This window comes from Labrus mixtus, chromosome 2 (genome assembly GCF_963584025.1).
Source record: "Labrus mixtus chromosome 2, fLabMix1.1, whole genome shotgun sequence".
NCBI lineage: Eukaryota > Metazoa > Chordata > Actinopteri > Labriformes > Labridae > Labrus > Labrus mixtus.
In genome coordinates, this window is record NC_083613.1 from 30,467,583 (window position 1) to 30,481,988 (window position 14,406).

The following is a 14,406-nucleotide window of genomic DNA, read 5'->3' on the forward strand; positions in this document are numbered from 1 at the left end:
CTCTCTCTCTCTTTTACACACACAGACAAACACACACATATTTGCTCTGAGCTTGTACGCTAATAAAAGCATCATTACAAGAAAGTGGGTTATGCTAAAACACAAACACAGCCATTACTTTGCATGGAGCCGTGCTCGACATGGAGACGACGAGGCTGCGGCGTCCTGATCCGCAGAATCCTGCTGGCAATATCGGCCAGGGTCATGGAAAACCTCGAATCAATATTTAGGAACCATGTCGAGGAGAACTTTGCAGGGACTTGACAACATACCGTGGCAACACATACACAACATAAACACACACTTTGATGTATGCATGCACCTACACCGGCAAGACGGTCTAAGGTGTCCATTAGAGAGGAAACTCATTTTGCAGCGCTGACACCTCGTCTCAGAGCTCAAACGACAATTCCTTTGGCCTGTCAGGTCTGCAAATTATATACGCATGTAATCCCTCCAGCCTTAAGAATTGTGGGTAATAAGGTTCGCAAGACTGAACTGGGGGACCGGCGGGGAGTGAAGGTGAGCGAGAGAAAGAGAGAGAAAGAGGAGTTAAATTTGAACCAGTTTGGATTGTAATAACCGAGTGAAATAACTGCAGTCGAAGGCGGAGTATTGGCAATACTGCAGAGAGTGTTGCTCACACAACTGCAGTGTCACTTGCTTATTACATTATCCCAGGCACATTAGGCTTACTCATATAGAGCCACATTATTCACTCTCACTTCACATTGCCCCCCGAGCTAAGAAGGGTACCGTGTTATTTTCCATTGTTTCATCAGCGTCTATCTCTGGGTTAACTTTCATTGTTTTTGAGAGTTGTGTTGGTTCTATTCCATTATTCTGCTTCCAATGCAGCAGGGCCTCTCCGCCAGGCTCCGCTCTCTCCCCCCTCCCCCCCCCCCTCAGCCCCCCCCATTGTTCTGCCATTGCCTGCAGTATTCCCCTTCCATTCTCATTCTGCTGGGCATCTCTCTGGCTTAGCGCATCCCTGTGCTGTCTGCTGTATTGTGAGCGCATCGCGAGGAGCAGGAGAAAAATAGCGACGCGGTGCCATATGTGCCGTATACTTTGTGACGCTGCAACGGCCAAGTTTTTTTTTGTGTTTTGGCATGCGAATGCAGGCATACGCGACTGAGAGAGGAGAATCAGAAAGTGGAGTTTCAAATGCACGTCAGAGGAAGAAATACCCCCACTGAGTGCGAGCTATGTATAGCCGTCCAAGTGCAGGTGTTTATGTACTGTATGTGTGTAGGTATGCATAGAACTGTAGAAGTGTTCAGCAGGATAAGTGCAGCAGCCACCTCCAGCATCCTTGTTGGAGTGCATCCCTCTGACGCATCCCAAACTCCCGGAGGATTCTTTCATTCTGCTGCATGAGCTTTGTTCCGGCTGGGTTTAACACCACCATCTATCTCCTACTGCAGATGCGGATGCAGATGCTGTGACCAAGCAGAGGGAGTTCTCCCCCTGACCACACTATTGACCCGAAGCTCGGAAAGTGCCTGCTCTTTGTTTCAGATCAATGCATGCAGAGCTTAGCATAAGAACACAGGGCTGCAGTTTTTGCCATTTCTGAAACGCATTATTCAAACTAATAGGAAACTGACTTTATTTAAAAAGAGAAAATACGACATTTTGATCTGAGTTGAAACACAAAAATGTACAAATGAAAATATTTCACTAAACGCCTTTATCTGATTCAAAGTGTTTTTTTCTTTTCTTTTCTTTTTAAACCCTACAGTTTCCCACTGACGACGACATCAAAAATATCCCACCAACTTCTAATTCCTACTTCTTCTTCCAGCTCAAACTCTGCAGCCTCATACCGGAGCTAATTACCCAACATGTGGCTCACCCGGTGCTGCTGGATAGAAAGGACTGGAGTCATTTTCTGCCGCGGTGCTGCAGCAGTAGCAGCCGTTTTCCCTTCCCCTAATTACATCTGGCATCCATCCACCACTCAGTTTGACTTCATTATGAGATGGAGGTATTCTCTCTTCAATGACTTCTACTCAATTACTCCGCCAAGATCCTGCCTACTATCAAACTAAACTATGCATATTGTAATCAAAGATGGCTTTTATACCGGCTGGACACATTACACCCTATTGTTACACTCAATGGCCTCGCTCGTTTAGGCACATTGTAGTTCATTCCACCTGTCAGCAGCATTGTTCCACCTCTCACAAAGTGTTCTGTTCAAGTTCTCGCCACTTGACTGTTCAATTTGTACTTTTTTATTATGCTCTTAGGGACAGTGTTACATTAAGACGTGTCTGTCTTCGTGGAACAAAAAAAGCAACCAAATTCAACAGTTTTTTCATGTGTAGTTAATCCAAATTCTCCATTTGTCATATCTCCAGCTAGAACACAAGGTTTGGCTTCGAGAACAAGGACACAGAGAACTCAAAGGGGGAAACAAAGCGCTCTGTTATTGCGGTTGCTACATAGCACGCTCTCCGAAATAGCTATAGCGTAACATCATTTTAAAAAATGAAGACTCAGCTGCAGTTTATATTATCACTTGGAAATCTCATACTCCCCCCCCCCCCCCAGGGTGGTTTGAAGAGTTGAAACACCCAGGAAAAGCATCAACAAAATGAAAACGTACCAAGTTTAGAGAAGTGGAGCGGCACTTGCAGCACACGTCTGCATTGTAAGCCATCCCTCAAAGATGACAATCAGTATTTCGGGGGGGGGGGGGCAACCAACAAAAATCCCTGCTTTGACATATTTTGGAGATTTTGTGCCTCTTATCTTGCCTGACTGTTCCTTCCCTCTGATATGTCATAGAGCTTATTTTGGGTTAACGTCATGTTGCAAGCACAGAACTGACAGCCTGAGACCTTATTTTTCCCCCTCAGAGATAATATGAGGGCTATGTTCCAACTCGAGTTAGGAGTAGGGGGTTAAAACCACAAGCTGTGTGACGAGGCAAACGCTGTAACCACAAGGCAACTGAGCCCATTTAATTATTAGTCGATACAAATTATGATCCCCACACCAGAGACGACTTTGAAGTAATTATTACCTGCCAGCATTTATAGCTTAGTTGAACATTTTTTAAAGCATAATGGGAAGTTGGTTTGATTAATACAATGAGAGTGGAGCGGAGAGAGAAAAGGTTTCCACCAGCCATAGCGTAATTTAAGTTTGAGCTCACGCTGCTGTAGTGATTTCAGGATCTCAGTTATGTCTGCTCTATTGCCTCTTCACCTCAGTGTGGATCTTTAAAGCAATCTCATCTTACTGCGAGGTCCTCGGGTCAAGACAACCACACAGACTTCTTCATTAAAAGCGGATGTATCCCGTATTCCCTTTACTCCGGCTGTAAACATGACTCATTTTAATTCACGGTGGTTTTTCCATTTAATTTCCACCGAGCCTGACTACTTCAGTTCTGCTCAGGGTGCTCTGCAAGTCACGGTGAAAACTTCTAAATCTCATTAATATTCAGGCCTTCAGTGAAAAGACACTGCTAAAGTACGACTTCTATTCAAATGAACATACTGCAACCTATTACGCACTGCAAGGCCAAAACTGGGACAGGCCTCTCTCTCTCTCTCTCTCTCTCTCTTTCTCAAACTGCACCACTCTAACACTCACCCCTAATGCTGTCTCTCTCTAACCCCTCACACATGTACACACACAACATCACAAACCCACCTAATGCTCTAAGCCCTGAGTTCAATGTACCATAAAAGAAGAAGCACTTCAGTAATAACAGTTATTTAAACCACACTGCCATTATAAGAATGTATCCTGGACAAAGAACATCCCAACTACAAAGACTCTGGCATGGCCAATAGCCTTCAAACGGGAAATGGGATTTTTTTTTATTATCCGGTACAGATATACTGTAGATGTTTCCTTGGAAATGGGCAGGAAATTGCAACTTGATGCAGACAATGAAAATTGCCCATTTATCAGATTACCGGCTTAGTTTTACCAGCTCCAATCAGTCGTCATTATCATCCTCTTTCTTTGTAATGTGTTATCAGACTGGCCATTATTTAAATTGATCAAAGGATGGCAGCACCATTGCAATTCTTGGTGATCATCAGGATTTGAAATTCACTTTTTCGCTCACCAGCCACTATGGCTAGTGATGTTTTTTTCAAAGTTACTTGCCACTCAGCATTTTCACTAGCCAAAATGTTGTTATTGGGAAATTACGTTTCATATGATTAAAGTTGACTGTGGCATACTAAGATTTACCTGAACTAGAGCTACAACCCTTTTGAATGTTAATGACCACTGGACACATCCAAATCCAAATCCGACGGCCAATTTTATTTTTCGTTGTCTCCTCTTCCTTTTAGGTTCATCGTCAGGTTTTCTCTTGTGTGTTGTCTGCTCTCTTTGTTTTGTTATAATTTATATGTGCTGCCACATAGCTCCTCCGATTCACGGCTCCACCATGTTCTCCACAGGAGCTTCAGTGTAGATGGTCACTATAGTGCGCAAGCCCAAGGCTATAGGCTGCACGAATCGACCGATGAGCAAACACAGTGTGAAGGTAGTGCTCATGGGAGTTTTAGAGTCGTAGTGTCACATTTCAATGAGTATATAATTTCAGATGCCTGTTAAGACAAGTACAACTAAAAACTCAACCCGCCAATATGGCTAGTGACTGTGTTACCCACATTTGGCGGGTTGGCAGGTGTTAATGTCAAGCCTTATCATTACCAACTCTGTGCAACAATAGAGGTAAATATAAACATGCCAAAGTAGGAGAATATGTCCATCTTTGTATATTTACAGACTGTAACATAATTACCTGTGCATCCACAAGGGTGGCATTGGCCAAGCTCTCATTGATGAAGACATGAACCAGAGCAGTGGCACAAAGCGAGGGGGCCCCACTATCATTGACCCGGACCACCAGGCGGTGCAGACCCCTGTGGCGTCGCTCCAAAGGTTCTGCCAGAGTGATCACTCCATTGGCGTGGCCAATCTCAAACAGTCTGAAGGGATTTCCTCCGACTAGGGCATAGTGCAGGTCAGCGTTTGGGCCGGTGTCCGAGTCCAAGGCTGTCACAGTCCTGACGATGGTGCGGGCACTGCTGGCAGGCGGAAGGAGCGTGTAGGACTCGTTTGCCGGAGAGGTGATTGAAGGGGCGTTGTCGTTTTCGTCCGTCACAAAGAGCGAGACAGTCGCGGTGGCAGTTTTGCGGGGTTCTCCTCCATCCACAGCTCGGACGCGGAAAGTGTAGGTGGAAAGCCTTTCACGGTCGAACGATGCAGAAGAGAAGATGGTGCCTGTGTTGTTCTCAATGGAAAACACCTCTTCCCGCTCTTTCTGGCCTTCCTCTCCTTCCACCTTCTTGTCGTCGACTCCATCCATCTCCACGAACAAACTAAGCTCTGCATTCTCGCCTTCGTCCGCATCTGTCACAGTGACCATGCCAACGGGGCTGTTGGCAAGCAAGTTCTCTTTCACATAGAAAGTGAAGATTTCCTGAACAAACTTTGGTGCGTTGTCATTGCGGTCGGTCACCTGGACCACAACAGTCGCAGAGCCTTGCAGGGATGGAGTGCCCTTGTCCTTGGCAATAACTCTGAGTTCATACCTCTCTCGCTGCTCACGGTCCAGAACCCCAGTGGCCCGGATATCGCCATTATCCGCGTCTATGTAAAAGGGCCCATTAGCAGCCGAGTCCAGGGAGTACGCAATCTCCGCGTTCTTTCCACTGTCGGCGTCCGAGGCCACCACGGTGACTACACGCTCGCCAGGTGAGTTGTTCTCAGCGAAGTGCACCTCTACGACACTTTGGGCAAAGGTTGGGGCGTGATCATTGATGTCCACCACTCGCACCATCAGTGAGCTGTTGCTGGAAAGGCTGGGGCTGCCAGAATCTACTGCCACAATGGTGACACTGTATTCTTTGTTGACCTCGTAGTCCAGCAAGGCAGACGTATGCAAGAAGTACTTTTTCTTGTTCCTGTGAAAAATGAGAAGGAAATAATAGTCATGAAGGTAGTTGCTACCCAAAATATAAAAGGTCCTTACTTAAACGTGGTGACACATAATATTACGACCCCTATCTCTTTGTACATTTCAAGACTTATCAGCTTTCTTCTGACTTTCTTCTATAAGATAAAATGACAGAAAGTGGTGAAAAATTCTCCTTTGATTTGAATTTTACGGTGCTCTAAAACCAAACTTCGGATTTCAACTGGCAGGTTCGGGTTTCCAGTGTGATGATCACAACTGGAAAAATGTAAATACAGCTGTGAATGCACCCCATACAAATCGAGCACCCATTGGGATGCGATCTTAAGACCATATTTAGAGGTTGTCTGGGCTGCATTTGTTGACATTCTTTTTAACAGCGTAAATGTGAACGTCATCTGCAAATTTGGGAACCACCCACTCAAGTGACGTCATCTTCATTTGCGGAAGTTGGTGAATAAATCAAGCAGCAGCTTCATCATAATAAAGTATAAAACAATAACAAGAAGGCCTTAACAACCTGCAATATGGTTTCTCTTGAATGGAGTACACCCAAGACGCGTGTTAGTGCCAAAGAGTTGCAGAGCCAAAGAAAAATCAGCAAATCCTCAAAAGGAAGAGCTGTCTCTGAAAATCTTTTGTAGTTTTTGCTTGAAAAATTACCCAAATGCTTGTGAAATGATGTGAAAAATAATTTTCTGTTAACTGACTATGCTGTTAAAGAAATAATCCTTTCAGCTCTTTAATGCACACTGTTTTAAGAGATCGTCCTGCAGGACTGCAGTAGAGAGAAAACAACACTGGAGAAACTGTGACTGATTTCTTTTAATTAAATGAACTAATCGACTCGCTGACGACCTGATGATCATTACTTTGATTAAGAATTTCTTTTGAGTCAAGCATAGCCAAACAGTCAATATTTTTTTTTAAAAACAGCCTCATTGTACAGGCATGATCAGTAGTAGCTCAGTAGTCACCCTCTCTCTCTCTCTCTCTCTCTCTCTCTCTCTCACTCTCTCTCTCCCTCCATTCAATAGCTTCAGGAAATATCTCCACAATCCACTTGAGAGCATTGACATTTGGAGCCTTCGCTGCTGGAATAATATTACTAAAAAGTCTAAAAACCCTTGAATTTAATGAATATTACACTCAAAGTTTACCAAATATTTGACACTGTAAGTACTGTGTAGCCCCAGTGAATGACTGACAGTACAGAACCAAGCCTAAATGAAATCTGCCTCCAACAAGACTCTTTTTCTGAACTCTCTCTGGGGAATAGAAATTGTTGAAATACCTCCTGGAGCTGTAGTGTGGGTGAGACTCAGAAACGGCACACTGTAGTCAAGGTTTGAAAACATAGACCTATAAACATAGGATAAACACACCATCTGCCCTTAATGATAAAAACCTCTTAGTCTTAATATGATATTAAGTTTTTTAAATCTGGCAGCACTATGTATAGCTTTATGTATATTAGAAACTTCCTAAATAACCCTGAGTCAAGAACAGTACAGTAGCTAATTAAAAGAACAGATTGCTAAATGGCGTGTTAATTAGCATGTGTCTTATAATTATGGTAATTTTCTTAATGAATAATAACCAGTTTTCAATTAAATGAATTATTTCATGTAACTTTGAATCAGGTGCTTCATTATACATGTCCTCATAGTATATGCCTATTGTGCACATATAATGAACATGCAGCCCCCCCAAACCCCCCCCACACACACACTCCCACACCCTCCCACACCTTTAGGCTCAGTGCTGCATTATACTGAGCTTTGATTAAAATGCTTCATTACTTCATGGTTACCTTGACAATACTGTGTAACCTCAAGAAATTCATCTTACCACTGATGTGTTTGAAAGTAGGAATCACAAATCACAGCATTTCACTATCTGATATCAAGTCACTTTGATACAAGCTTTAATTCCAGTCATCCAGACGCTGTTCATTCTTATTTTATTAGGTTCTTACTTGGACTGATATTCGCGGTAACTTACTGTAAGGGGTTTCCCGCTTACCTGTCAAAGGCTTCATCTGCAGGCAGCGGTGGGAGAGCTGTCTCACCAGCTGGCTTCAATGTGAACGGGACGTCTCCCACGACCGTACAGGTCACGGCCCCGTTCTCTCCCTGGTCTCGGTCCGACACCTGCACGAGGGCCACCGGTGTGTCTACCAGGACGTTCTCGGGCACCAATGCTGCTCCGTCTCGAACAGGGATCCGTCCAATCTTTCGGATCTCTACCACTGGGACGTTGTCGTTTTCGTCCCGGACGGCCAACACCACGGTGGTGCGGTCGGTGCGGGGCGGCTGACCACGATCCCTGGCCGTCACCGTGAACCTCAGCTGAGCCACTTCTTCCCTGTCGATCCTGTGGAGAACGCTCAGCCATCCAGTTGCCTCGTCTAGCCGCAGAAGTCGTCTGACGGATTCGGTGGCGGCTCCGAAGACATACTCCACCTGCCCGTTGACCCCGATGTCACGGTCTGCTGCTCTCACCTGGAGGACAGGTGTACCCGGGGGAGCGTTTTCTGCCATTTCCGCCTCGTAGGTCGACCTCTCGAACTGTGGGCTGTTGTCATTCACGTCGGTGATCGAGACACGGAGCAGGGCTTGGGAAGAACGTGCAGGGTTCCCTCCATCTCGAACCCTGAGGACCAGCTCGTAGGAGTCCTTCTGCTCCCGGTCCAACGTGCCCTTCACGATGAGCTGAGGTTGCTTCTCGCCATCTGGTATATCGGCGACCTGCAGTTCAAACACGGTGCTCCTGGCTCCTCCGACGATATCTCCGCTTCTCCCTCTCCGGTCCCCGGGGCCATCACTTCTCGTGATGGGGTTTCCTCCCGCCGTGCGTCTCGTTGAACTTGACCCGGCTCCACCATCTTGGATCAGCTCGTAGCGGTCTATGCCATTGCGACCGAAGTCTCTGTCTGTTGCTGTTGGCAGCAGGTAGAGGGTCCCAATGGGGCGATTCTCCTCCACTGACAGCTGGAGCACAGGTGAGGGGAAGGAAGGTGTGTTGTCATTGATGTCTGTGATGACAACCCTGCCTTCGAACAGGTCCACCCAGCTCTGCAGCGGGCCAATCACTGACACCTCAAAGTCCAGGAAGCACTCGTTTTCATCAAATATCATCTGACACTGTGGGAGCTTCTCCCGGTCGATGCGCCGCGGGCCCGTGGTCAGCTCACCTGTCACGTTGTCAATCTTGAAGAACTCTGAGCCGCTCTCCAGCGCGAAGGTGACGTCCCCGCTCCCTGTACCTGCCGTCAGGCCCAGGTCGGCGGCCACGTTGCCGATCTTGACGTCAGGCGGGCCCTCCTCCGCCACCCGGTACCGGAGAGCTGAGTCGGCACCCGGTAGCTGAGTCAGCAGCTGCAGCAGCACTAAGACCACGAGGCTGAGAGCCTGCGCCGCGGAGGAGTGCACTGCACCAAGCCTCTGCATGGCTTCCTCCTTTCCTCACGCCTCTCTCCTGCAAGCTCAGTGTGCTTGTCTTCTTTTTTTTTTTATTGCTGTTTTGTGTGTGTCTGTTCGAGGCTACCTCACAGCGTGGGAGTTTGATTTATCCTTCCTTGCTTTCTTCTCCAGGTATCGCTCTCTGCGGACTGCCCGCCTTGAGGTCCGGAGAAAAGCTCCGGCACTCTCTCTCTCGCTCTCTCTCTCTCTCTCTGTACTTCACTTCAGCGTTGCAAGACTCCTCTCTTTTTTTAGATTCTCCTCTTCTCCTCAGCAGTGCTTGTTCAACTTCTATGATAATGAAAAGAATAACGTCGCTGTATTACTGGGCTGTTCAGGCCACGTAGATAACAAAAAATCCATCCTGCAGTTGCAAAAAAGAAAAAGAAAAGAAAACTAATTCATCAGGCTTTGATTAATCCACCTCACTCTTCCGCACTCCTTTTCTCCACACAGCTATCCCGCTCTAGTCACACGAGGACGCTTATCACTTCATAATGCCATTTGTAAGTTCTTTTTTTTTTATTTTTATTCCAGTCACATTTGGGACACCGGCTTTTCTGGCGTTTTCACAGTTAGAAACTGCAATGCAGCACAGCACAAAAGAGAGAAAGGAGAGGGAGCAGAACAAAAAAAACAAAAAAACACACTGCTCGGCTCTCCGGACGGCGAGGAAATTAACTCCCCCGAAATGAGGAGTTTAAAAAAAAAGCAGTTTGGTAAAAGAAAAAAAAGTCTTTAGGATGCTGCTACTGGATTCTTTTCTTACCTTTAGATCCAGATACGTGTTTCCTCTTTTTTTTTCTTTTTTCTCCCCTGCAGTGAAAGCAACGTGCCAAGCAGTCGGATTCCTTCACGTAAGTTATGATGAGACAAGAGAGTGCTTTTTCAGAGCGAGTTTCCTCTTGATATTTTTTCTCTCACAGAAAAACAAAACAAAACACGAGCCCTCTCTTGATGGGCTAACGGGGAGATCCCAACAACATCATCATCATCATCAGTTTGGCGTAATCCTTTTGCAGCCTGTGTCCGGGATGGACGGACAGAGAGTGGAGATGCGTCTTTCTCCAAGAGTCCCGCATTCTCTCTCTCTCTCCCTCGCTCTCTCTCTCTCTCTGTCTCTCTCTCCTCCACAAGCGCCTCCTCCTCCTCTGGCTTTTTTTTTCTCCCCCTCTCACCTGCACTGCTTGGGACTGCTGCTGCTGCTGCTGCTGCTGCCGGTCTCGAGCGATGCTGCAGTCTCTCTCTCTCTCTCTCTCTCTCTCTCTCTCTCTCTCTCTCGCTACTGCAACATTTTCCCCGGCCGCGTAACTCGATCGCTGAGCTGTAACGGGAGAGGCAGCAGAGGCGGTGTTGGGTCGCTGTACTCTATATGAGTGTGTGTGCATGTGTGTGTGTGTGTAAGACAGACCTCACCTCCTCTTCCTGTCATATAGGAAGATTAAATGGCTTGGTGTCCCGGCTGCTGACAGCTCCGTGGTGGTGGTGGTGGTGGTGGGTGGGGGGGGGGGGGGGGGGGGATATCTTTATTCTCACATTCATATCATACAAAGGACAAAGAAAAAGAGAGAGAGAGTGATCTGGCTTTAATGCAAGTCAGCCCCCCGTGCTCTGTCACATTTCTGCTGGTGCAGCTTTTTTTTTTTTTTTGCGGGGCAAGTGTGGAAAGATTCATTCATTCTTTTTCTGGAAGAGGGAGAAATTGTCAAATACTCTTTTGCAAAAAGGGAAATTGCAACAATATTAATTCATAGTCATTTTGTAATGTAGGTTATAATTGTCTAACGATGGAGCCTGTATGACTCCTTTTTTTAAAAACTTAACTGAAACAAAAAAAACAAGTTGCTAATTATTAATTAGTTAAATAAAAAAGCAGTACAATTAGGATTAGACATGTACAACAATCACACATTTATTATTATATATTTGTGTTTTATAACCTAAACATGCTTTGTGTGGTTTCTTTGTCAGCAGTATCCTCCACCTCTCTCTCTCTCCCTCTCGCTCTCTCTCAAACACACACACACACACACAGTGCTGAGAGGATGTTGTCTCTCGGCGGACCGACCTGCTCTGAGAGAGAAGCGCATTGCAGCAGCGGTCTGTATATGCTGCTATTGAACACTACCGGCGCTTCCAGGCTGCCGCTCTACTCCAAACCTCAACAAACCCCTCGCAGCATTTGTCATTTCCAACGCCTGTCCGGCCGTTTGTAGGACCAACCAACTGTGCTCCCCCCTCTCAGCCTGGCAAGAAAAGACGGAGTTCCCCCCCCCCCATCCCCCCAACATGATGTTATTGAGCGAGGGAGAGTTCTGTGCAGCAGCTATTAGAGAACACTTTACGGCTGGCAGAGAGTAAACAAAGACTGGCAAACTGCAGAGAGGGATCATATATCTTATATCTGCCCCCCCACTCTCTTTATTTCCATCATGTTTTCCCCTCACTCTCTCTCTTTCTGACTTTTCCCTCTATATTCTCTCCATCTCTCTCTCTCTCACTGCTGCACCGGCTGGAACTTGCTTGTGCGCGTGAGCTTATGGGCCTATGTGCTTAGCATTCCGGAGGTATCGTCACGCGCTCGCTCCAAGCGCACCCACGCCCTCTGTCGTTAGACCTACGCGAGCAACACCCCCCCCCCCCCCCCCCCCCCATGCATGTGGAAAAAAAAAGAGAAGGAAGAGGAACTTTAAGAGTGGGAGAGAGATGTATTTGGATGAGTTGTGTGTGTGTGTGTGTGTGTGTGTGTGTGTGTGTGTGTGTGTGCCTGGGTCAGTTCAGTTTTAGTTCAGTTGTTCCAGGGAATTTAAGTCATATTTGACCTAATGAAAAAAACATCTTATAAAAATCTGTTGGCCCGAGCATGCGGTTATATCCAACCCATTAAGATATAATTGAGTATGAATCCTCTTTCATCAGCAAATGAACAGCAGTTTCAATTTGTATATTGAATGAAAAGTGGTGTGTGTGTGTGTGTGTGTGTGTGTGTGTGTGTGTGTGTGTTTGCATGTTTGCTGTGCCTCTGTGCACTTGTGTGTGTTGTAGTTGAAATCGGGATGTTCTCTGGGAAACACACGGGTTGACATCCGTTCCAGCCTAAAGGCCTAATCTACTGTTTGTGCCATCACAAAAGAGGATCACAGCCTCTACACTTTGTCTGCGGGGATAATTGCAGGACAAATGAAGACAATCTTTACGTACAGATTTGGCATTTATACACTACCACTTTGGAAATCTTTTTTTTTTAAACATCCATGGACTGAGAGCACACTCACACTATAGGCAATCTGCACTGTGCCTAAGCACGCTTCACCCCTATCGTCCAGTTTGCTTGACTAGTGTGAGTGCTCTGATCCGTGCTCAAGCATGGTACGCTTCCTTGGACCTGGCACGGTTGAGAGAGGTGTGCTTTGGCACGGTACAGTTCATGCACGAGCACAAGCACGGGTACACAACATGGACAGACTTCATTATCGAGAAATCCTCAAGTGTTGTGGCTGTATCTGACTAAAATAACTCATAATAAGATATAAAGTCAGTAAAGTAGTGGTCTTGTGCGGACGTGGACTCGGCGCACCACTTTTTGTTTTGTTTTTGAATTCTTTTTTTCTGAGTCCGTCTGTCTTGTAAACTAAGCAGGCTTCATTTTACGTACAGGCATGCATGTGCTGTATTAAGACGTTGTGTACTGAAGGTAACCTCTGGAGCAGTGTGAGTGCAGACCAGCGGGGGAATGGTGAGGCGGGGCAATCGTACAGGACAACTTTGTCTAGTGTGAGTACATGCCCTAACTACCCTCTTTTTTGGATAGCTTATACCAGAACACAGACTCAGACAAACCCATTTGTGTAGCAGCTTCAGCCCAGTAGATTGAAGGTCTCCATTTCCTACCTGATGTGGGTCTGTTATTTGTAATGTTACATGTGTGTCTGTTTTGGTTGTAAAACTGTTTGAGAGCTTTTGTGTGATCTGTCCTGTGAGACGTCTTTTAATTATATAAATTTTTTTATTCTGGCACATTTACAGTAATACCTACTGCTTATATATGTTGCTTAATAACAAAGAAAAACACTTACATATGTTTTGTTTACACTGGACAACAGTCATTTAGCACTCGTTTTCAATGAGCATCAGGTTCTGCTGCATGGTGCATTGTTCTCTATGGGGGACTTATTTCTCACAGATGGACCAGGATGTTCAGGATTGCAAATAATTGAATCTTAAAACGATCTATTACGTACTTTTAGACCAATACCGTATGCATGCGTCCAGTCTGCTGCTGCTCTATCTTCTAAAACGTTTCTCTCTGATTCTTCGGGTAATTTAAGTGATTTTCTCGAAAGATATGCGGTCATTAAATTCAGAAAGCCACAGTCCCACAGTAATGCCGAAAATTGATTTCAGTTTTAATGCCATACATTTTAGAAGCAGGATGTCCTCAGGTTGAATAGCATGTCTATTTTTAAGATGAGAACTGCCCAGTTGCCTGGTCGGATGTCCTGGAGGTCCTGTGCTTCCTACTAAAATATAAAGTTCATTAAAAAAAAGGTTCCTTGAATATCTGGGCTCTGTGTTTTAAGTACACATCACTCAAATACACAACTGGTGTCATAAACCTGCTTACAAATAACATACCTTTACATACACAGTTTGCATGCCAGTATTTCATTTCGCATGAAGATGATGCACAACTCTTCACCAATAACTTGAAATGCCACTCAACAGCTCAAACAGCCATGATGTCACCAATGAGTCACTTTATGACTGTGCTATCAGTGTGGTGCAGGGAGCACAAAGGAATGGGACCTTTAGAGTCATGGGAGCTATGTGAATAAATACATGACTTTGATCGGGCGGAAGCATGAATCTATAGAATTTAACATTGTGGTTTTTAATGAATACGTAACTTAAGTTCATCGGTTTAGGTTACATGTGTGAATATTTCAGTTTCAGTTCAGTTGATTCAATGTCTGCAGAGTCGTT

At 45.6% G+C, this 14,406-nt stretch overlaps 1 protein-coding gene across 1 annotated transcript in view; it reads right to left on the reverse strand.

The window, feature by feature from the left end:
- The window catches only part of pcdh7a (protocadherin 7a), a 52,114-nt gene extending 41,339 nt beyond the window's left edge, over window positions 1-10,775 (reverse strand). The window contains exons 1-2 of the mRNA XM_061065169.1: window positions 7,985-10,775; window positions 4,784-5,948 (exon numbers count right to left, since the gene is read on the reverse strand). Of these exons, the coding sequence (XP_060921152.1) occupies window positions 4,784-5,948; window positions 7,985-9,411 (2,592 nt within the window). The 5' untranslated portion in view covers window positions 9,412-10,775. The remainder of the gene's footprint in view (window positions 1-4,783; window positions 5,949-7,984) is intronic.
- Window positions 10,776-14,406: the final 3,631 nt, after the last annotated feature.